At 32.1% G+C, this 22,494-nt stretch overlaps 1 protein-coding gene across 6 annotated transcripts in view; it reads right to left on the bottom strand.

Annotated features, from left to right (window-relative positions):
- CASK (peripheral plasma membrane protein CASK) overlaps positions 1-22,494 on the bottom strand; it is a 244,720-nt gene that overhangs the window by 5,288 nt on the left and 216,938 nt on the right. For 2 of the 6 annotated variants that reach the window (XM_076404464.1, XM_076404467.1), the window contains 11 exons: positions 17,427-17,618; positions 17,200-17,364; positions 13,633-13,701; positions 12,933-12,962; positions 10,921-11,019; positions 8,735-8,870; positions 7,040-7,090; positions 4,977-5,096; positions 2,727-2,849; positions 2,138-2,277; positions 594-737 (listed from right to left, as the gene is read on the bottom strand). In XM_076404464.1, coding sequence (XP_076260579.1) covers positions 594-737; positions 2,138-2,277; positions 2,727-2,849; positions 4,977-5,096; positions 7,040-7,090; positions 8,735-8,870; positions 10,921-11,019; positions 12,933-12,962; positions 13,633-13,701; positions 17,200-17,364; positions 17,427-17,618 — 1,269 coding nt within the window. The remainder of the gene's footprint in view (positions 1-593; positions 738-2,137; positions 2,278-2,726; positions 2,850-4,976; positions 5,097-7,039; positions 7,091-8,734; positions 8,871-10,920; positions 11,020-12,932; positions 12,963-13,632; positions 13,702-17,199; positions 17,365-17,426; positions 17,619-22,494) is intronic. The other 4 variants (XM_076404468.1, XM_076404469.1, XM_076404466.1 and 1 more) reach the window with 3 other exon arrangements.

The following is a 22,494-nucleotide window of genomic DNA, read 5'->3' as shown; positions in this document are numbered from 1 at the left end:
ATATATCATACATTTAATTTTTTGTTACTATTCTTTAAAGAGTTACTTTTTGGTATGTTTTTTCCTTTCTGATGTATATAATACAATTTAAACGTTTTAATTATCTGTTCCACAATTTTCAGTTTCAATGGCGTTTTCAGGCCTCTGTGTTAAAACCACGCCACACACCTTAAGAAAATTCTGAAATTATATGTATTAACACTCTATATAATACTTTATGATATTAACGGACTCTTAATTGTAAGACGGACATTAAATTGTATTAAAATAGTTTTAAAATACTTCTCAATTCTATATCTCAGTGTGGAAAATCTTGAAAAAGTCTTACAAAAGTGCCTTCCGGCCGACTAAAAAAGTCTTAACAGTCAATATTTTTACTATTGCGAAACGTTCCTTTGTTATTTCGAAGAATCTAACAGTACTTTAAATATAAACGTAAACAATTTGGCTGTATTATTTTTTCCTACGGATTATTCTTGTAAATGTACATACATAAATTACGGTTATCAGTTTTTCTTTCGTCCTCGCCCATTTACATGAAAAAGCTGGCGGTATTGTTGAAAGAAAATAACAAAAGAAAGCGAAATACTTACGTCAGCGATATTCTGCAGGGGCGGAGCGGCAATAAAAACAACGTAAGGAGAAAACTCGGCGGTACGGAGCACCTTCAGTGCCTGAGGCTCAACGTCGAGGATCGCCATCTTGCCCTCTTGGTGGATTTTCCTTATCGTGTCTAACTGAAATGGTAAAAAATGTTATACGTTTTCGTTATTATCAAAACATCCTTTATATATTTATTGTAATGCCAAGGGAAAGAAGAAGTGCAGAAAGTTAAGATTTATATAAAATATGTATTACCAATCTCCAATAGTATCGTATCCATTGTTTAGAATATATATTGTTACATAAAGAGAATACTTATACTTCATTGTCTGTTGCTCATAGAACTCATGAAACTTACGAAATAAAATATAAATTTAATATTATATACAGAAAATTAACTATACAGCTGATGACACTTGTAGGTGAGTGGGACCACAAAGCAAGGGATCAATGTTGGCCTAGAAAATAATGGCCTTCAAGAAAAATAACTGAAAAGAAGAGCATCTTTAAATTAATTTAATTATTAATTAAAATTAAAGAGCATCATAAAACTTTAGTTTATTCTAATTTGGCAGCAAAGATGAGTACAAAGAAAAAGAAGGCTTTGATATCATATATAGAGTTGCAATTTGGCTTTTTAGGTAATGTGAAGGCCCGTAACTATAGAATTATAGAAGCTTGTGATAGACTGAATAATAATATAACGAGTCTTAAAGGTTTCATCAGGAACTAAAAGATAACTGTTATCAATAGCAGGGATAATGGAATATCAACATGATAGATGATTATTGTTGTTACTTCACAGAGAAAAGGGATGTAATGTAAAAGTTGTACCTAACGATGATTCTGAATACTTTCATTTTAAATAAAGCTTCAAAGCTACAAAGAAAATCCTCAAAATTTAATCGAATACTTTATAGTTAGTATTAGTAATGATTTTATTTTAAATGCTACATAAAATTATACATTACTTCAAATAATTTCATACAGCTACAATTCCTTTCAAATTACCATGATCTAATCTCTAATTTAAACACTTCCACTTCTAAATTTTTTGTACATTCCAAACAGCTAATACAATATAATAGTTTCTTTTTAATTTTAACATACTCTTAGTCTTCTCAAAAATATAACAAAACAGGCTAGTTTCTCCTTTTTCTGTTAGCGAACGTATTTAGTATTAAGCTATGTATAAGCACTCGAGCTAAAACCGTATACCCATTAGGCGTTTTAGTGTGTGGCTCTTTTGTTGAAATAACGAAACAAGTTGGAAAATCCATATGGAATGAATGAATATTTCGCAATATTCGGTTTCCTCTCCTCCATGTTTCGACAATGAATTGAATTAGCAACAATGCAGGGAAATGTATCAAAAACTGTAAGAATATTTAGTGAAATAAAAAACAAATTTATGTTACTAGTTCTTGTTATTTTCTTTAATTTAAACATACTTATTTCAGTGATTTAATTTATCGACTGAATTCTTGTAATATTATGACTTGATAATATCCCTTCCGATGGAACTTGCTCTTACCTTTGTTCCATACATGGCATCTTCGTGGGTTCCATATTCGAGATACTCATTGGCTGCAATGTCCGTCATCATTTCGTCGTGAGTGACGAAGAAATAATTGCGACCATTTTCCTCATCTGACCTGGGTTGTCTCGTTGTATCTAAAATGCAGAGAGAGGAAATCGGTAAATACAATTTTATGAGTGATAAGTTAACCACACTTGACAGCGACATTGCATCGCATGCTCTGTGAACTAACGTTTATTCAAGATAAGCTCATCATGAAAATAGTAAACTACAAAAAGAAATATTCTACTAAATTGAAGGTGAAATAAAACAGAGAGAATAATCTTGTTATTGTTTCTTGAGGTAAATGCCATCTGCAACACAAATACAACAGATGGTTGCTATTTAGCTTTAGACATTTGTCAAAACAATGCTTTCGAAATTTAGTGAATAGTCAGAAGGGCATTTCGACCTTATGTCATCATATAAGTTGAATATTTGATAACCAAGATTCATAGAGGCACACTCTGAGAAGAAATGTAAATGAACTTTGCCTCTTTGTTATGAGTTAAGATTGTTCCTTTAAATTAAATAATTTACTTACGTGGTATGGGATAAGCATATTGATCTGGACGTAGAGCTATGAGGGTATTCTTTATGTGTCTTCTGCCTACTCCATGAGCTCCCAATAGCACTAGCGTTTTTCTTTGAAAAGCTGGATCAGTCACTGGAAATACAAAAAATATCAGAGAATTGCAAAATCGAAGAAAGAGCTTACATTGCTGAAGCTATCTCAATACATTAACGATTGAATTTGTTTTTATTGTAAGTGGGTCGATGTTGAAAAGGAATGAAATGAAACGAAATTCAACAAATTTTATACAAAATACAACTTTATTCTTCTTAAATAATGATATATTCTATGGATAATTTGAGCTACCTTTTTTTTGAAGCATTCTTTTAACGCCTACAAAAGTCAGTAGTCACTGTGGGCCATATCTAAACTATATGATGGTTTCACGACATATGACTGTGCATCCTCAGCAAATAATGGTTATCTAACACTTTTAATGGATTTTAATAATTGTGCGCGAACGTACCTAGGCATTAAACAAATAAAATAGTCAGCAAATACGCTGCTATTTGCTGTTGCATCTACACCGTTGTCCTACACAAATTCAACTTAAAATAGGGCAAAATTATTTTATCCAACTGCCGAATGAATTACTTAAACTTGAATAGCATTCTTTTCGTTACAGAATAATGTTTAATCAGAAAAGCAAAGTTCTTTTTTATCCATTATTTTGTAACTTTAACATTGCAACATTAAAATAAACGTCAGATTGTCCTGAAATCTTGACACGTGCCGATTCAAGGTTAAAAATATTATGTTAAGGAGTAGCGTCCTCTATATGTCAGGCCCAGGATTTCAAAAAGAAAGTTACTTCTTTCTATGAAATAACACCTTTAATGTTAACTGTGTGATTAAATTTACACATAGTATATGAATAGTTACAAATTTTATGGACATCCTTCGGTTTATGTCTTTACTTTGCGGGGTTTTATAACATCCGCCTTTAATTTTCTTAACAGAATTAAATGAAAAAGAAAAGCACTCTAGCTGTTTACGGTCAAGTTTTACGACTTAAGCTCATTTATTTGAAAAAACATAAAAAATACAATGATTTAAGTATATTACTATTTTATTTTGTCCTAATTTCTATGATAACTATTGTTTATTTTCTAATTTGTTTAGTAATAGACATACACATAAACATACACATAATTCAATCAAAATCACAACTGGTGCATCATATAAAATATATATTGAAGTTCGGCTCGGTTGGAAATTTCTATTTTGATAAAAATATTACTAATTCTAAATTTGACCGTAATCAATCAGGAATTCATAAGAGTGTATCAAAGAGTGAGAGGTGAGAGTTATTAAAATCAGATAAAAACATGATTGCAGCCAAACTAGCTGGTAAAATTCCAATGGATGCTATATTACATGAAACCTGAGCTATAATTTAAGCAGTGGAAATTTAAAAAGAGTAGATTTATTGACTCTTAAAGATTTATAGAATACTCAGCAAGCAAACTAATTGAATTTAACAGGTACAAAACGTAAAAGTGTTGAAGCATAGGTAAATGGGATCAAAAATACAGGATGTTTGTTATATAACCCACAATCTTAGTTTCTGGGTACCTACCTTTCTCAAAGAAAGAATATTTTCTGTGAATCATAATAAATGAAGGACAATATGAAATATTAAAAGAATATAGCTATGAATTTATGAGTGTATATTCTACACATAGGCTTAATGCATATCGATTTGAATTGCATTCCTTGCTCTTATTGAATGAATTGAGATTGTTCCATGTTGATGGAAATGATATTATGAAATGATGATGGTGGTATGATACAATATATAAACTTAAAATAATAGACAGTAAACTTAGTTAAATTTGAAATTGAGTTTCAAGTGAAATTTTACGTTAAATTGTGAATTCTAGAATATAAATTGACAGGTCAATTGAAAAGTTCCATATGTTTTTTAGTTAGACCTAACCCTCAAAAGATGCGTGTATAAATTTGACAGCTATCGGATCATTAGTTTGTGAATTTAAAACGAAAACATTTAAAAAATCCATAAAATGATTTTGAATGACCGTATATTCAAACTGAATGAAATAGTAGACACTCTAAAGATATCAACTGAACGTGTACATCATATTAATTTTTATTTCATAATGATACTTCGGATCTGCACCAATAGATATCTCTGATACAAACACGTAAGCAATTATATAACGCCACCAATCAAATCAACGTCTCTCACACATTACTTACTTGGTAATTTGACGACTTCTTCATAGGTAACTAAATCTAATTGGTCGAAAACTGCGTTGTGCTTGGCCAAGTATTTGTCCTTGTACTGCTTCTTCTTCCTCCCGAAAATTGAGCAATTGACTGGAAGAAAGAAAACGAAATATCAATGGGCGTTTCGATCGATCGAGTGCACAGACCAAAGGCTATATTTATTGGATCAAGCATGTGCCACGGACTTAACTATACCAGCATGTCAGGAAGCGGTATGAAGCTGTATCGTCTAAAAAAAGCATGCTACACAGATTTTTAACGATATTGCCTGAAAAAAAAGAGCATATACTGGATCATTTATTCAAAGTGATAGTGTGTTCATTTACTTTTTAAAAATAACTTTTCTGGCTTCTGAACAATATTTAATTTATATATACAAACAATAATTTGTGATTGAGTGAGCAAACATTGCTACCTTTATACATAGGATATCGACCTTTCAATCGCGCATAGTATGGCTTCGCTGAATAAGTATTACTAGAGATACGGCGCTCTAAGGTCAAATATTAGGAAAAAGTGAAATTACTTTTACTCCAACCTTATATAGTCCTTCCAATAAAACACCTACTCTATATAATAAAACTACCATATGATTTGTTCGATTTGTGTTTTGGTACCGGTCGATCTTTTCAAATTCAAATAAAATTCCTCAAAATGTTAGTGATACTAATAATTCGAGGTTATAAATCGGCAAATGTTGTAAACCAAAAGTCCATTTTGATGTGACATGAACATTGCTACGTGCCGACGTCATACATTTTGTGACATGAACATTGCTACGTGCCGACGTCATACATTTTGATGACATGAATTGGCTGTTTTATTGGATAGACTATATACATAGAGAAATAGAGATTTAACTTCATAGGCTTCAATAATTTATATTTATTTATTTTTAAATATTATACTTATATGTATGTTTAATTGAATTTAATTTAATAAATTTATTTTAGAACTTTTTTTAAATTTTAATTTCATTGGTCAATTAAACATGACGTCAAGGCTGTCACGTGCCAAACATTACTAATGAGCCAATCAAATGTCAAAATATTTTTCTTACAGGTGCTATAATGGAGATTTAAATTGACCAATCAAATTACCTGAATGGCCCATTATGGCTCCCTCTGGATGCTGGGCAAAGCAAAACTTTGCGCCAGAGTCCCCTATTGAGTTGCATCTCTATTACTATGATTATATATACAGGCAGAACGTATCTGCTCAAATCATCATTGCTTTTTATATTGATAGAGAGGGAAGATTTACTCACTTGTTCACTTCTTACCTGATTTTTCCTTAAATTATTTATGTTTCTTATATTACGGCTATATATTTATTCGAAAGGATTTACAATAGATGATGTTACTGTGTATTAAATCGCATAGGGTATATTTTTAACCAACTTCAAGTTAAAATTTCACTCTTCAGTATGTGTTATTTCGTGAAGTGTGAAAAAAAATGTGCGTTGTCTCAAAAAAAAGTTGTCTAAAAATCTTCTGAATTTGTACCGAGTAAATTGCATTTGCGTGAAAAGTTTTACTTTTTTATTTCAATTTGAAGAAAAATACAATTAAAGGTAATCGATTTCAACATGTAAATATTGGATACTCCACATGTTATAAAACTGGTGAAAAAATACTTGAAAATATTAAAAGGAGAAGTGTACCCACCCATCGCATTATCCAGACCTTGCTCCTTCTGATTACTACTTATTAATTATTTGCCGGCTTCATTAAGGCCAACACTCAAATAACATTTTTCGACAGTTTCATCCTGAGGAAGAAATTAATAATACTCAACGACACGATTTTTAGTTTTACTATTTTTGATCAGGGTATGTAACTTGTTAATAATGAAGGACAGAAATATTGTCAATAACTATCATTGTTAATAAATAATGTTCAAAATGAAAACTAAATCAACAAAGTTACTTTCAGAGATCCAATATACGCAATTACATTAAATAAAAACGGGAACATTGTTGAACAATAACCAATAACACATATCTACTATATAGTCTAAAGCTACTCCTATACCTGTTGAGCCATCACAGCCGTTGGCGTGTGATGCACATCCTTTTTCCAGATCTAGCCGAGTTGGTAAGTACAACAGAAATGTTTTATATCACAACAATTACAATTTACAGGCGTGTAGTTTCTAGAAAAGCTATACCGTGGCAAATCGGATGGATACTTATCGCTGTTAATACTTTCTAGAAGCTACATCGGTATTTTAGTGCTCGAGATTATTGTACAAGTCTTTATATGAGTTTTTATATAATTACAATGTATAATTTAGAGAAGTCGTCTACATGAACACTTTTATAGTTTATTTATTTATAATTATCAAGAAATAAAGAGCAATTATAGAAATCAATATATGAAAAATCATTATTTTTATATTCTTAGTATGTAATGTTCTGTACTTCTGTAGATTAATATGAATCGGATAAATTTACTACTTTCAAAGCCTGCTGATTTATTGCTGAGCCAAATAATCTAATAAATCATTAATTTTTTTATAATTACAAGTAATATGGCTAATGATCTAAACAATATGAGAATCATTGTAAGACAATTTGTAATGAAGATACCAGATGTCTATGGAAAGTCTACCAATTATTGCCAGATGATTAGTGCTAATCTTTTAATATGAAAAGGAATTAAAAAACATTGAAGCACTGAAACAGTATTAGAAACATATTATTTGGGCTTTCTGTCTGATGGAGTGTTATGATGAACTATGGATTTTCTATTTCTCTTTGATTATTGGAAAATAAAAGTAGTGGTATGTGAAGACAAACTAGGTCATATATAAATCATAATTAATAGGTATAAATCCTTTAATGTGTAGAATTTTTTTTTCTTATGAAGTATTGTGCTGAAAAAACATCGGTTTGATGTATATATAGTAATACAGAAAATAATGTAAAATTTCGAAGTATTTTTTTGCTTTGGTTATTTGACATTATCAAGATAATGAAAAACAAAAATAATTTCGTTTGCTTACTAAATATTAAAGTTAATTTGGCAAGATATAACTACCCTAAGGATGTATTCTTATTTAAACGTTGGATTGCATTAGAGCATTTCTCTTGACAGTAAAATTACATAAGATGAAATATGAATGGCTTATCTTATTCACTGAGTTGACCAGAGCGAGTCTCTAGTTATTATCTGTCCGTGGGTCTCCAAAAGTAGCTTTATGGTAACAAACTAATGTCAAATCATAGACTTGAATACTTGATAACAAAATTACTTTTTGGCCCAAACAAACAGGGTGCTACTTATTTTATTTGTTTTATTAAAGATTATTACTGAAACAGTTAATCAAAAAGTGTTCATATCAGTTCCGACTCCAGCATTTAATTAGTAAATTTAAGGAAGAGTCTTATACGCATGCATAACACCCAATCAAGTAATCGAATTTTGGTTAGATTGCCAAAATAAAAAACATCGAACCCAAGAATAAACGTTGCACAATATACAGGCGCTTTATGCTAATGATTCACCCGCGGATTTATATGATTTACTACCTGTATAGAGGGCGACTCATTCAAAATAATAACTGAAACTAAAACGATACATTAATTAGTACGTGTGTGCAGGAAAAGTAGCATGTTCCTGGTTCATGATCTGCTAGAAAATAAAACACTTAAAATGCGAACCAATGTTAAAAGAACGGTTCGGTTGATACAAGACTCCCTAGAGGTGCGTGAGTGGGGAAAGTACCTTGTTCCTGTTTTGATTTCTCCATGGCGGCGCAGGCCGCTCTCCATTCTTGCAGCTCGGGCGATGGGATCAATCCTGCGGAGCCCGCTTGATCTCTTCGTGCTTGCCACCAGTGGTGATCGTCTTTACTGATTATCTAAAGATAAATACGTATTAATAAGATGTATGTATTAGTGTGATGTATTACTGTATGGTCAAGAGACAAAAAAAATGCTAGGGGTTTTTAACGATAACAGTTCTTTATAAAATTGGTGCTTATAGACAATAAATGGGTGAATCCTATCATAAAATATAGAGATTTTAGGACCACGAAATATAGACTAACCCAGAAGAAACTGCAATGGAAATCGAACTAACGCTAAAAGGATTTGGTTGTAATTGAAAATATAAAGCAGCTTCCAGATGAAGCAATAGTAAAACTCTTTCGACCCATTTAACTAATGCTTCTTTTGGATTAAAGCATGTAAGATATGGACAATAGCAGAAGTGATAATGATACCTAAAACCAAAAAGCCACCAAATGAGATCTCATCTTACTTGTTAATGTTCTTATTGGCAGTATTTAAGACTGAAGCTTACTAACAGTGCTCGACCCACTTGTAAGCAGAGTCGCTCAACAATAGACAGAATAATAGATATAATTGAAAGGTCATATGATAATCTGTTATGTCGTTTTTCATGATATGGTGAAGGATTTTGATAATTGTGAAGGGAAGGGCTTACTTTTGCAAGATATTTCCCAGGTACTTTGTATAATGATTAATGTCTTTCGGATGGACCCTTCATGTTAATTGAAACAAATAAAAGTAGATTTAACTGAAACAAGCAACAGGGTCAAATGCCATAATGGCTATGGGTAAAGACTATGAGGAATAGTAATGACACTGCAAACGTCATTAAATCAATTTAATAATTGGTCGAAGTAATGGAGAACAATTGGTTGTTTGTCTACGTCAATTTTATAGATACACTAGAAAGCTCATATATAGAAAGAAATCTATAGATAATAGTAGAAAGATCTGAATATTTCGAATATTTTGAAGAATTTCTGCCCTGTTAACATACAATGTACTGCTATATGAACAAATCTTTAAGCTCTAATAGATATATATCAACCACATATTGAATTGTAACAAGAAGAGCAATTTGGACGGACGGATTTAGCGGTTGCATAACAAAGTGAAGAATATAAAAGTGTCGACTTTTCGTCATGCACAAAGATTTCTAAAAAATGTCAATGTCCAGAATTGGGCAAGACTCAAGAGGAAATCTCTTGAACTGGTTTACATTAATATAAGCGTAAATAAGTTGATGGAATTTAAAATATTTCAACAAGAAAATTATATTAGGTTTGTAGTATTTTAGAATGATAATACTGGTCACTTAACAAGTAATTGTATAGATAGTAAGTTTAATAAAATCACTGAGATATTACTAACGAAAATAATACGACAAAATTTAAGCAGAGAAATTAGAAATGGGGTGCCATTTGGTGCATTATTCAGACGAAGTGTGTTGGGTTGATATACGTTTTTTAAAGAGGGCTGTGAAAACTTTCAGTATCAACCAATGAGAAGTATGTCATGGAAATAAAAAAATTTCTGCATAAAAATAGTCAACTAACAGTTTATAACACAGACAACAACAATTTGGTATCAGACAATATCGGTCTCCACTTGTTCGATACCAAAATTAATCGATATTTTCGATAAATGGTTAATTTATAATTATTAAGACGTGAATAGATGCATCATTATGATGATTGTACCATTCACGTCAAAGCAACTAGAAAATCAAGGCGATGTTGACGTCTATTTTTGATGATTGTGCTACTGCTCATTATGAACTCAGTGTTCTGGGTTGGAATATCATGAAAAAATATTATTTGAGCATTATACATTGTTTAGTAAAGTTATTCTTGGGAAAACTTCATTATAGGAGGTAAACTGAACTAATATCATTTCGTAACCGACTTGGTTGATTTAGCTCCGCTACTGTCCAAAATCAATAATCATTCCAAAGACATTTTAAAATGATTGAGGAGACTATAGATATGTAAGAGACATTACCATATTACCTAAATCACCATAGTCCTACAATGGACGAAATAAATGTGTAAAAATAGTTTGTGTTTTATTCCAAGAGTTTTACTATTTTTTGACCACAGTAATAAACAGTGTTTTTACCTGTAGAATATCGCCAGTTTTGAAGGCGATACCCGCTTGAGCACAGGGTATTAGATCATCTTCTAAAGGGTCATAGTCGAATTGTGCTTTAACGAATATCTGAAATAAATAAATTCAAATTATAGTATTTGTTTGTATAATACAAAGAAATATCATCAAATTCCACTCACACTATTAGACTATTAAAATGTATAATTCTACAAAAAATTTAATAAAAAAGTCGAATGAATTGGTGTCAGGTTATAATTGGTACGTTACATTATTCAATCTAAAATAACATTTTATTTATTGGTTGTATATCATTAAGTATAAAATTAAGCCTACAAAACAACTTCAGTTCAATGAAAGAAAATATCAAGAGTCAACAATATAAACTTCAAGTATTGGCTATAGTCTATTCAAAGTTATTTTGTACACACGTCATCTAAATTTGTGACGTCAAAAGGTCACAATGTTGTCGCATCAACTCTGAGTCTTAGTTCAGTTGGGCCTTGATATACAACAAAATTCTAATCTAACTAAAATAATTGAACAAAAATGTTAATCAAATATAATTTATTTTAACATTATAGTATACCTAAACTACAGTTAATTGTACAGCCACGATAGTTTATAGGTGAGAGTTATAACCTCTTATTACTATTGTTTTCAAGAATTTTGCATAAGTCTGACAACTGGACGACTTTGATAAGCTCACTGGATTATACGTTTGAACTAATCAGACAGCATTGTGTCTATTATTAACTATAATAATATGAGAAGGAAAATATCATCTGATTCTCATGTACAAAAAAACTTTGAACAGACTATACCTTGTATCAGCATCACATATATTTTTTTATTTTCTGTAATTTGAAGAAATCTGCAGTTAAAAAGATTGGTTCGAATAGTGAGAAGATAGAAAAAGTGCATAGAAACGCGAATTTGTAGGTTGAAACTGAAAAAAGGCACCAAGGGGGGTTGTTATAAATCTGATTTGACCACCCGCTGTATTCAACAGAAAAATGGCCCTTCAGCATAAAATCCGTATGTAACCTGCACTATATTCTGAACAACATTAAGTTACCAAAAACGAAAAACTTCAATATACACCCTATATATGAAAAGTCTACACTAAATCTTCATGGACTTCATAGAAATCTTACTGTGTTTTACCCACATAATAGGCTCTTCATAGATAAATTGAAGCAGCTGAATTATTGGCCAATGAATATTTTCTTTATCACTTTCATTTAAAAAAATCTAATACTATGAAATAAAATCGTTAAAAAGCCTAAAGAAGAATTTGTTATTAGGGATTATTTTCTCTTTCTGCATGTATAAATTCCTTCGATATGTTTAGTCTCTGCTCAGTTTTCTTCTGAACTATTTCTCAACATTCTTCCATGTTTCGGTTAGGTTGCCCTCTGATTTTTTTCCTCTCTGTTCTTGCTTCTCATATTCTCTTTACCCCACACCTTTAAGTGTCCCTACTAACTGAGTTGTATCATTTTTATGTATTCTTCTACTGATACAATATTGAGGTTTCTCTTTTTTTTACTTCTCATCCTGTCCATCTTTTTTTATACCCCCGACTCTTCTAAGGTACTTTACCTTATTTTTATCTCTCTTTAACAACACAGTCACTTTTAAATTTTGTGTAATATTAGAGTTATTAGCATCTAGAAACTTTTGGAAAAGAAGAGACACCTTTTGGAAAGACACTTTAATGACCCCAGCTCTTATTCTAATTAAAAAAAATATGAATCCACAGGATTAGAGCTATTGTTAAGTTTCAGTTTTAAAAACACTGAACATTTGGTTTAATTTTTAGCTGACAATCTATAATTTCAATAAAAACATGTTGGCATTTTTGTCTGTCAATCCCCTGTATCATTAATTGATGAGACACATACATATGTTACAGAAAATAAGAATGGGAACAATGTTTCGAATCGGTAAGAAATAAAAGGAGAACTAAAACAAGGCAGCACATCACACAACCAGTAAGAAGACGTCCTCTAGGTACTTACAAGCACTGGCAGGGGTTTGATCCTGAACAACTAAAATAAAATAAGGAAAAGAAAAACATATTAATTTTTTCATCGTCCAACAATTTCGATACCAAATATTTTGGAACAAAATAATTCGAATTTTGATTGTATAACTACTATAAGTTTGAACAGTGCTCCTACTAAGGACGATAGACATTTCGACGCGAAAAAAAACTGTTAAAATACATATTTCGAAAGATATCAATTATTTTTTAGAAGGTATTAAACCAATTTAAACTTAGTAGGCGTACTGTACTGACGGGGATTGAAAATATAACAGAGATAAGCTGTCTGGATCAAACTAAAACAAAAAAAAGAATAACGATCTACTACCTCGCTTATTTCGCGTTAATTTTGCTAATCGCTTTCGATGCTGTGTTGCTGTGTGTGAACGAAAAAATCTTTACTGGTTAAATGAGATGTGCTACAAAATAATTAAAAACGACCTAATGTATGCTCAAGTTTCAGATTATATCAGAAAGTTAAATTAATGTTAATACACACATTCAAAACAAAAATTGCTCATGTACAATCACTGAAACTTAAGCATATATACGCCATAAACAATTGAAAAATAATGACAGTTCTCGTCTACTTGGAGTAAATAAAATAAGTGAACAAAAAGAACTACAACATGACTCAACATGATAAGGATAATATTAAACAATTTAATACTTACTTCACATGGTGGTGGGGCACTTCGGTAAGATGGAACTATTTTGAATGTGACTGAGCCGCGAGCTTCTCTCTGAAATCGGATTAGTGATAAACGTTAGACACAGTTGGTTGCATAAGTATATAAATATATCTTGAATATATACAGTGTGTCTAGTGGGAACGTTTTATTTTAACGCAAGTTATACTTGAGGCATAATAATTTATCTTTAAATAATTTTTTTAAGATGTAGAGATACCTTTTTCATAACTAAATGAATATCGGGTTAATACTAGATGATGAACTTTGTATTATTGAGTTATACTATGTATACAGCAGCTAACCATGGATTATTGAAAATTAAAATTTGAATTTTCTCAGTGGACACCCCGTATATATATTTTGGAAAATAAAATAGTGATAGATATGATACTATTATTAAATTGTGTGTATAAACTCTAATGAAATCTTGTTGGATGTACAAAAATAAAATTAATAATTTTTAAAAAAATTAGTTGTCCTTTTCCCCACACTTCATATAATAACGATTATATAACAAACGATTTGAACTATATATTCACTTTTATTTAGTTTTATTAATTGTAAGGACTAATCGGCTTTTCTAGATTGCAATTAGCATATTAATTTCAATAAAACAATCACTTCACAGAGCTGTAATTTGGATGACAGTTAAACTCAATTAACTCTTGTTATATTCGGTAACACTTGTGTTGAAACTAGTGTTTAATTGTTTTAAAAGTAATTCTTGACCATTTAGATGTTTCACTTAATTCCATAGATGTTTCAGAAAATATATATATTTATTTCCCATAAACCATAGATAGCAATATCAGAGTTAGAGAGATCATAGCTCAACAGATAAGAGAAACCGAAAATATGAGGTTCAGAAAATAGTAATTTCGGTTTTTCCTAATAGATGGTTTTCAAGCCGTCTTTATCTAGTAATACCTGTTCAATGAACCCATATTATAACACGTTTGAAAGGTAGATTAATAATGGATTAAAGGAGGAGAATTGAAATAGATTAATTAATAGTAAATGCGTTGAAAATACTAGACCACGCATGTCTTTAGGGGTTTTGCATATATTTAAAATGATTGGATTTTGAAAAAAGGAAGCAAAATTTAATACACTCAGTGTTACTAAATCATTTTAGTGAAAATAACTGATAGTTCAAGAAAACTAATAGAACTTAGGACTTTTATATACATCAGAGATTAGCAGAAAACACTAGTGTATTACTAATAAAATAGATCTACAACAAAAGCTAAGTATTTTCTACAGATCGCTATGAATTTTTGTATGTTGAAAATGAAAATAATATGAAAAAAATACAGGAGGTTAAGTTTTCTTTGAAAAATGCAAAATTATTATGAAATAAGGGATTTTATTTTGTGTCTATGATATAGCGGAGGCTGAGATAGAGATAACAAATGAATGGACCAAAAAGAGTTGGCCGCCGATGGAGTTCAAGAGTTGCTAAAAAGAAAGCCGTCCAAGAAACATTGGTAATTCTATATGAACTTCTTTTATTATCGCTACGCATAAAATTGGGAATGATGCATTAGTTACCAAAGGTGAAGGAAGGTGTTTTTATCGGACCAGACATTAGACAGCTTATAACTGACTCACAATTCATCATGACTATGACAGATCCGCAAAAAGAAGGGTGGACTGCTTTTAAGGGGACCATAGAGAGTTTTTTAGCCAATTATAAATACCCTAACAACATATAAATCGTTAAAAGAATGTTAAAAGCATTTCAAGCTTTAGGTTACCTAATCTAAAAGTACACTTTCTTCAATCCCACCTCTACTACTTTCTGGAAAAAGGGCGAGGTGTGAGCGAAGAGCAAGGTTAACGATACCAATCATGATCAAACATCTCATTGATACCAGACTACTATTAGACGCTTCAGAGAAGACCTTCCAGATTCCTTTTACAAGCGAAAATATACAAAGACGAGCCTCACTGGGAATAAGAAAAGGTTCTAGTATATGCTGGTTAATGGATATTGGAAAAACAATATGAAGCGTTAATTGCTTGTAAATAAAATAATAATTTTCAGGTCTATTTACTTTTAATTTAATGTAATAACAGGTCAATTGAAAAGTACTTGGCCTACCGTAGTAAAACACATTTTTTGGCAAAATTAGTTTGTTTATTCAACATAATTACCTTCCAGGGTGATACATTGATTATAGCTACCCTCCAACTTTTTGATACCATTTTTGTAGTACAATTTGTCCTTTGCTTCAAAATAGGCCTAAGTTTCGTCGATCACCTTTTCATTCAGTATTCTTTTGAGATCTGAGAACAGGAAATAGTCGCTGGATGCCAGATCTGGAGAATACGGTGGATGAGGACGCAATTCGAAGCCCAATTCATGGATTTTTGACACGGCGCATTGTCTTGGTGAAGCAGCAGATTTCGTCCTTCGAACGGTCGAATAACGCTATGTAATAGTCGCTGTTGATGGTCCTTCCTTTTTCAAGGTAGTCAATGAAAATTATTTCATGCGCATCCCAAAATACAGACGCCATAACCTTGCCAGCCGACTGTTGCGTTTTCCCACGTTTTGGAGCGGGTTCATCGCTCGGATGACTGTTGATTGGACTTCGAAGTAAAATGATGGAGCCATGTTACATCCATTTTCACATATAGATGCAAAAACTCGGGTTTATTACGCTTGATCATAGTCAAACACTGCCCCGAATCATCAACTCGTCGTTGTTTTTGATCAAAAGTAAATTCGCGCGGCACCCACTTTGCTCGGAGCTTTCTCTTTCCCATACCTAAATATTCGTAAATGATATAATGTACACGTTCAGTTGATATCTTTATCGTGTGTCCTATTTCATTCAGTTTCAACATACGGTCATTCAAAATCATTTTGTGGATTTTTTAAATGCTTTCGTCGGTAACAACCTCTTTTGGGCGTCCACTGCGTTCACCGTATTCGGTGCTCATTTCACCACGTCTAAACTTAGCATACCAATCCTTGATGGTTGATTTTCCTGCGGCAGTGTCAGGAAATTCGGCATCAAGCCAAGTTTTTGTTTCAATTGTATTTTTTTAACAATTACAATAACAAAAATGGTATAAATCACAAACTAATGATCCGACAGCTGTCAAATTTATACACGTATTTTTTGAGGATTAGAGCTAACTAAAAAACACATGGATTTAATTCTAGTAGCGCCATCTATGTGTCAGGCTGGCGACTTTTCAAATGGCCTGTTAGTTCTTTTAATATAATTACCCAAATTGTAAGAAAACACACCGAAATACATAAAGATTATACCACAAAACCTGAACAGCTCTTAGAGTGATTTTTTTACAGGCTTGTGTAATTTTTGAAGTATTGAACCGAATATTGTACCAAAATTGTATTGTATAAAGCAAGTGAACAATAATATACTGAGATGAGAAAAGGTATCACTTCATGTCAACTAATTTTATTGAAATAATAAACTTTGCTAGTCCTACGCCATTTTCTTGGATTCAAGACTTTAATTAGACACACAATTTATCTAGGATCTAATACACTGTTAAAAGAGCAACACTTACAAGAATTTTCTGCAAAGCACTAACTGATTGATTTGCGACTGGTATTCCGTTGATTTCTCGTATTTCGTCTCCTACGTGCAGAGTCGCCTGTCGGTGTATCATGCCGCCGTGCATGATCCTGGCCACTATGCATTTCCCGTCTTCGTTCATTTTCAACGTGATACCCTGAGGAAACGCGACAAGTGAAATATTTTCGCGTTCGGTCAGAATAAAACCGAATGTTTTACCATGGGTTCGTCGGTGTTCTTCTGGAACTGGACCAGACGTACTCTGGTGACGTTTTCCATCTCGAGGTCGCCATTAGGACCGTCCAGTTCCTCGCCACCGTTGAGGTAAGGCAACAGGGGTGGGGGAGTGACGCGGATGGCATCTTCGCCGTACACCTCGTGGGCTACGACGTCGTGGGCTTGGAGGAGAGCCTGAAATGGATAATTACAAAAATATATAGTGTGTATGAATATTACGAGTCATTAAAACTACAGTACAATTGCATATATATGTTTCTATGCTGACCTAGCTTCCATTTACCTTCTATACTTATATTTATCAGTAAGTCTAACATATGTTATGTGCTTGCATGTATTATGAGCGATATTTATTAGTTTATTTATTAATTATATCTTACATTACATATGCTTAGTACAATATCAATTTACTAGTTAATTTATTACAAGTGTTCTGTCGTACTTGCATTAATACACAAGCATGGCGAGTAACTTCGTTGGTTACGTAGTGCTTATCACTGATTGATAATAAATCGTAGAACTTTCTATTGGGTTACTAGTTAGTTTGAGTGCAACTCCATATTTCTACTCCATAGGTCCAAATTGCTTTTATGATTGACTGATAAATCAATCTATTTGATTTTAGGTCAAGTTGAGCGTATTTTCTGACTAACCAGTACAGTTGCTTGAATTTGGGTCTAATTTGCCCTGCTTTTTGCCTAACATGATAATGTCAATTTTAACTACCATCGAGATATCTGCCGAGGTATTTAAATAATTCTAATTGATATCATTAGGTTTTTATAGCTTCGCCATAACACAACATTCACATGGACATGTTTAGATACAATTTAAAGACAAGTTAACACAGACAATATTTAGAGCTATTAAGCTATATTTTCCAGTCTCTAGTCTATTTGTTGATCTTGTTAACTGCTTGTTGTACTTTTTCTGCAGCCTTAGATGTTCTAAGCACTGTTTCTGTTGTTGGGATAGCAGCAGTATATAGCAGATACAGCAGTTGTCCCCAGTCACTACCCTGTGGATCTCCAGCCAAAATAGGTTTAAGCGTTGAGAATGCTCCTTCATGTGAGACTCTACATTCTCTTTTGAAAAGATATGATTCCAGAAGTGGACAGTAATTGCGCGATAGTAATTTTCTCATTTAGATTAATCCCAAATGTCACGTCCAAGAAAATTAATTGCAAGGCAGTATTTCTTTTGTTCGAGTGCTTTTTCAACAATCGCTGTTACTCTGTGATTTTTGATCGATCGTCGAGTGGCGATTTTGAAATCCAAACTGGAAATTTAATGTTTCAATAAATGGTTTAATACGATTTAACAGCAATTTCTCAAATAATTTTTATATACCGAAGGTAGAAGCGAAATAGGCCTGTAAGATCCAACTTGTTCATCCGGTCTGTCAGGTTTTTTAAGCATAATTATTAGAATATCCTTAAGACATTCCGGAACATACTTCAGTCTCAAACAGGCATTGAATATGTACGTCAACATTCAATAACCTAGATGAAATAATCATGAACTGATAAAAAGATTGCTCTAAAAATCGTAATCCGATTTCTGTTTTTCCTTTTTATTGTTGGTATTTTACACTTGCTACTGCATGGTCTTCTAATTACCCTTAATCTTCTGTATTAAAAATTTGCATTTTTTTTTAGCTATATAGATACTTTGAGTAAAATTCAAGTATTAATATTTTTTCTTCTGAGGGATTATTTCCTCTTCGTCTGCTTTTCGTCAAACTTGCTGAAAAAAACTTGCTTGTCTACAAAAAGTCATCAAGTGCTCAAAAAGGCGTGTCGCTTTTACGGTATGGGATCCAAAGATGCATAGAATAACATGTGCGTTCTGTCACAATGCAGAGTGGAACTAATATAAAATTCTGTCCCAAAAACCGTAATCATATATATTTTTCCTTTTTTTGTTGAAATCCTTCATTTGTTATAGTGTTATCTTGTAATTGCATTTAGATATTCGAACTAAATATTAAAAATTAAAGTCTTCCGTGCTGTAAAAATAATGATAAGAAAAACTGATTTTACAACATTTCATATCATCCGAGATTCTCTTGTCTATTAATTACTTTAGTTTATTTTATTCCGTTTCTTTTCGGTGCTAATCAGGGTTCGAGAAGGAACTTAATTGGACGTCAAATAATAAAAGAAAACATTTCCCTACTAATTCCAAGGTAAGGATTTTGATAAAGTTAAATTTCTTTATAATTTGTAGTTCTTAAAAGTCGGCGGCAAAGCCAAAAAAAAAGTTAATAATGGAGTAGCTTCGCACCAATTCCAACCTGAGATTTCATCGGTTCCAGTCAGTAATGCTATCATTTTTCTTTTATTATAATCAGATCGATTATAGTATATCGAGTTCTCTTGCTTTTAGAGATCCTTGGAAACTCTATATGGTTATTCGAGCATAAAACAACTATGTCCATGGAAAATATAATGTAATTTTAACTCTATTAGATCCAGTCGTTCCCAAATTTCATTATTTTATTATGTTTTTATTTTCATAACACAGTAAAACGTATTTTTAATGATACATTCAAACTCTACTTATTGCAATAACGCTTATTCTTCATAAGTTTGTTTCTTTAAATGTATTTTTGAAATTAAATTATCTGGCATGAAATCTTGAGTACATATCTATAGTATTTGTAATCGTATTTATAGTATTATGTATATATTTTAAACATTATAATATCAATCAACAAGAGATGTATCAACAATATATCAACATATAAGAGATGTAAAACTATAAGATGTAAAACTGTAAGAGATGTATATTTTTAATATTATCGTATAGATAATATATATTTTAGAAAAGAAGCCGCCAAAATAGTTTGAAATAGAAAGAATTCTACAAAGAAAAGAAAGCAGCTACCAAGACTTTCTGAAATCTGTGACGTCTCACTTATTAATTATCTTTAAAAGACGAGGATTTTTCAATGCGGTATCCATATAGAGTAGTTGTATTAAATAGTTTCCACTAATCTATGTGAGAAAAGCTTCAGAGTTCAATAAAAAAACTTAAAAATGACTAATTCATTCTAAAAAAGGTTACATATACTGTGGATGCACAAAATAATATGAATGCCTCACATATGGACGGACGTAATACCATCTAGAACTATGGCAATGTTTGGTAGTAATATACTACTAACAGTAAAACCTACAGCATTGAGGATGTCGAGATATTGATTCGCAGTAATTCGACTAGTGATGTGAACGAGAGGACCAGCTGAATACGCCGATACGATATTGTCGCCCAAATTCTAACGGAACCTCCCCCATCTTTGACCGCAGAAAACAGGAAATATCCAAATGGAAACTCGGCCGTTTGCAGGAAACACTGTAAAGGATGATTCATCGGACCATACCATATTCTTTTAATCATCACGAGTTCAGGTTTTATGATCCTTGCACCACTTCTTTCGCAGGTTAGCGTTGGCTTCCGTTATAAAGGGTTTCGTAGACGCAGCCCATCTATTCATATTGACTTTATGGAGCTCTCACCATACTGTTCTTGTCGAAACACTATTTCTCAAGTGAGTGTTGAGTTCTGCTGTTACTTTTACCGCGGTAGTTTTGTTGTCTGCAGTGTTGTCAAATAAGACTGAGGCCAGTTGGTAAACTTGAAGTGCGCCAGCGTTGATTGGTTTTTTTGACTGGAAATAGTTTTTCTGATCTTGAACTGGAAGAAAGATCTGTCCATGTCGATCTGTCGATGTCTGACGTTGGTCATGAGCGTGATGGATGTGTGAGGTCAGACGGGTGGTTTAAAGGACAGATGAATGGTAAGGGCGAAAACTGAATTGTTCGCCAGAAGTAATGTTGTTTTCTTTGCGAAAGGGTGTAAACCTAGCAATACATGTAAATTATTTACGCGAATGCAATGTTGTCAACGTGCAACAAGATGTACTATATTGCATGGTGTTCATATTATTTCGTCTATCCCCTGTACATTTATGATGTTGTAATCTTACGTGTACTTCCTTCCTGCTCATGACGCTTACCCCTACACATCGATATAGTACAACGAGAGTAAACAAAATGGATACATAAAGAATGCCATCAGCGTAACAAAGATTTTTTTTTCATTATACACCTTAGGTTTTCGGTATCACCGTCTATAAATGTATCCGGTGTGGCAGAAAAAAAGTTTACGGCTTATTTTTAGTCCCGTGTTAAGCGCAGTGTAGTTCTACAGCGTCCCGCCGTAAAAAAAAGCATGTAGATAAAGCTGCTCGAGTATCCGCTATAATTTTCGGCTAATGGTTTTTCCGTTCTAATCTTAAAATAAGTTTTTTTCGTTGTTCGTCGTTATAAAATGTTACCGAAGCCGTTTTGTATAAAAATGTATATATTTACGCGAGTTAGAAATGAAGACACACGAAAACGTTCAAAAAATGCCTATTTAATTTATAGCTTGTTTACGTCAGACGTCAAATAATGATATTTTTTGTTACCAGATATAGCAAATTATATATTATTGTTAGAAAAGTTAAAATAGTTTACTTAACGGTCAATAAATCCTCAAGAATGTTAAGAAGTTTAATTATTGCTTCAACTACTTCTTAAGGGGTATTTTAGCCTAGAAATTTGAAAAATTGATTTTTTCTTAAGCTAGAGCCTCCAAATATATCATTAAGAGAATTTTTAAAATTTTTAACTATTTTGAAGATATAGCTGTCTTTGATATTTAAACCGGCTCGGTCGGAAAACCATCCTCTGTGTGAGGAAGTATTGAAAGTCATAGAGCCGATGTAAGAGAGTATATTGTCCGAGATTTGACTGACTCGTCGGTTAGTTTCAGACATTTTTCTGAGATTCATTCGTCATATTTTGAATTTGTTTTTCTTTCACGTACTCTCTAAATATTAATAAATATCTGGTGAAACATGGACAATAACAATGTTATTTGTTCTTTTTTTTTATTTCACTTGAAAAATACCTAAAATTTCCGCTTCTAAACTACGAATACTCCCTTAAATTGAAAAACTTTAAAACAATATTTAATAGAAAATGCTCTAACCAACTATATA

The sequence above is a fragment of the Rhynchophorus ferrugineus genome, unplaced genomic scaffold (genome assembly GCF_030347505.1).
Source record: "Rhynchophorus ferrugineus isolate W39M unplaced genomic scaffold, kcgeb_rfMv2 rfM4, whole genome shotgun sequence".
In the NCBI taxonomy this organism is placed as follows: Eukaryota; Metazoa; Arthropoda; class Insecta; order Coleoptera; family Curculionidae; genus Rhynchophorus; species Rhynchophorus ferrugineus.
Note: the sequence above shows the minus strand (reverse complement) of the source record. Positions and strands in the feature narration are given on the sequence as shown.